Here is a 2847-nt window from a genome sequence, read left to right as displayed (position 1 = left end):
GCTGACATCCTGTTCGAAGATGGCTTCGATCAGCTCGGCATCAGTAGAGATCGTCTAACACTGGTCAACATTCCCCTAATGGGCTTCTCCGGCGAGAAACTTATGCCCAAGAGTAGGATCGCCTTGCCCCTGCTCATTGGAAATGGCGAGATCACCTCCATGACCAAGGTAGACATCACCATTGTTTGTTGCCTCTCCTCTTATAATGCAATCCTCAGTCGTCCGACTCTGAATGCTCTACAAGCCACTGTGTCTACCTTCCACTTGGCCATGAAATTCCCAACTTCATATGGAGTAGGAGTGGCCCAAGGAGACTAGAGAGCGGCACGGCAATGTTATTTGACATCTTTCCGAGGAAAACAGCCAGCCATAGAGACCCTCACAACTAAAAGCATAGATATGCGCGACGAGTTAAAGACGTAGCACGGTCAGCCTATAGAAGACCTCACCCAGGTACTGCTCTCCATGGAAGACCCTGAGAGGACAGTCCAAGTCGGCTCCCTTTTGGATGCCCGCCTGTGCGAGGACCTCATTCAGCTTCTCAGGGAGCACACAGACGTGTTTGCATGGTCAATGGTAGATATGCCAGGGATTCACCCCGAGGTCATTACCCCCCACCTCAATGCCGACCCACGCTACCGACCAACCAGGCAGAAAAAGAGGAGCTTTGCCACGGAATAGTGGCAAATCATCAATGAGGAAGTCCAGAAGCTGCTTGATGTCGGCTTTATCAGGGAAGTAAAGTACCCAGACTGGTTGGCCAATGTAGTCATGGTGAAGAAAGCGAACGGGAAGTGGAGAATCTACATTGACTTCATGGACCTAAACAAAGCTTGCCCAAAAGATAGCTTTCCCCTGTCAAGGATAGATCAGCTCGTCGATGCAATGGCGAGGCATGAACTCCTAAGCTTTATGGATGTGTTCTCAGGATACAATCAGATCCAAATGCATCCTGACGACCAGGAGAAGACCGCTTTCATCACCACCCACGGTTTGAACTGCTATAAGGCAATGCCTTTTGGCCTCAAGAACGCCAACACAACTTATCAACGGTTGGTGAATGAGCTGGAAGGTCGAGCACCACCTAGTCGAGCTCAATGAAGCCTTTGGCACACTTAGAAAGTATCAAATGAAGCTGAATCTGACCAAGTGCGCTTTCAGGGTTGGTTCCAGCAAGTTCCTATGGTTCATGGTCACTCAGCGAGGAGTCGAAACAAATTCAGAGAAAATCCAAGCTATCTTCAACATGCAGTCACCCCGGACTCACAAAGAAATATAGCGCCTTAAAGCGCCTTACTGGGCGAGTAGCTGGCCTTAGCAAGTTCATGTCGAAACCTGCAGACCGGTGCCTTCCCTTCTTAAGGCCTTGAGAAAGGTCAAAATTTTTGAATGAACCAAAGAATGGGAGCAGTCCTTCCAAGAACTAAAGAGGTACCTAAGCTCGCCACCTCTCCTCACCAAACCGGGCCCTGGGGACAAGCTGTTGCTCTATCTCTCGGTCGGTGATGAGGTGGTCAACTCAATACTGGTTAAAGAAGAGGATCAAACATAGAAGCCGATCTACTATACGAGCAAAGTCCACAACAACACAAAAACTCGGTATTTGAACCTAGAGAAAGTAGCCTTGGCCCTAATCACCACGGCAAGGAAACTCAGGCCATACTTCCAAACCCACAGCGTCTGTGTGCTCACCGATCAACCCTTCAAACAAGTGTTACAAAGACCGAAAGCATCGGGACGCCTGATCAAGTGGAGTGTGGAGTTGAGTGAATTTGACATAGAGTATACTCCGTGACCTGCTATCAAGGCCCAAGCCCTCGTCGATTTCTTAGAAGAGTGCACATTCACGATACAAGACCCAGCCCCGACACTGTAGGTATGGACTCTCCATGTGGACGGTTCATCCAATAAGCAAGGCAGTGGAGCCGGCCTCATTCTCTTTGGGCCAGAAAACATGGTGCTCGAGCATGTCTTAATGTTCGAGTTTAAGGCCTCCAATAACGAAGCCCTGATTGCTGGACTCCGACTAGCCATAGACCTTGGTGTGCAACATGTAGAAGCCTTCAGCGATTCCCAGTTGGTGGTCAACCAGTTCCACGACCAGTTTGAGATGCAGACCTTGACAATGGTGAGTTACTTGAAAAAGGTACAGGAGTATGCTCAATGGCTCGATCACTTCACTATCCAGCAGATCCCTCGAGCTGAGAATGTCCGAGCAGATGCACTCTCCAAGCTGGCAAGTTCATTGCTGACCAACCTTGATGTGACAGTCCGGATTGATGTCCTTACTCAGCCGAGCATTGCTCTGATAGCGCTCCTCGTCCTTCCCGTACAGCAAGGCTCACCATGGATGGACCCCATAGCGCAGTACTTACAGGACGGCAAACTGCCTGAAGACCGTACGAAAGCAAAAAAGCTTGCATACATAGCCACCCAGTATTGCCTCATCCAGAGAAAACTCTATTGTTGGTCTCACACTCTTCCCTTCCTGAAGTGCCTCTCCCCTTCTGAGGCTAACTATGTTCTTAGGGAAATTCATGAAGGAATCTGTGGAGATCACCCTGGTGCCCGAACCCTGGCTCACAAAGCACTTCGCTAAGGATACTACTAGCCAACCATGAAGCAAGATGCCACCCAGCTTGTTAGGAAATGCGACCGATGTCAAAGGCACTCCAACCTTCATCATCATCTAGCGGTCCCCTTAAAGCCAATTACTAGCCCATGTCCCTTCGCACAATGGGGAATGGATATCCTCGATCCCTTCCCTACCACGATCAGGCAAAAAGGTTTTCTTCTGGTCACTGTGGACTACTTCACCAAGTGGGTGGAAACTAGCACACATCACCG

General features: G+C 49.5%; 1 protein-coding gene across 1 annotated transcript; it reads left to right on the top strand.

Moving 5' to 3' along the window:
- The first annotated feature begins 1954 nt into the window (after nucleotides 1–1954).
- Nucleotides 1955–2599, top strand: LOC148802311 (uncharacterized). The gene has a single exon (XM_088897866.1). The coding sequence runs from the start codon at nucleotides 1955–1957 to the stop codon at nucleotides 2597–2599; it is 645 nt and encodes a 214-aa protein (XP_088753992.1).
- Nucleotides 2600–2847: the final 248 nt, after the last annotated feature.

Source organism: Nelumbo nucifera, chromosome 2 (genome assembly GCF_055504915.1).
Source record: "Nelumbo nucifera cultivar China Antique chromosome 2, China Antique-T2T, whole genome shotgun sequence".
Lineage (NCBI taxonomy): Eukaryota > Viridiplantae > Streptophyta > Magnoliopsida > Proteales > Nelumbonaceae > Nelumbo > Nelumbo nucifera.
Note: the sequence above shows the minus strand (reverse complement) of the source record. Positions and strands in the feature narration are given on the sequence as shown.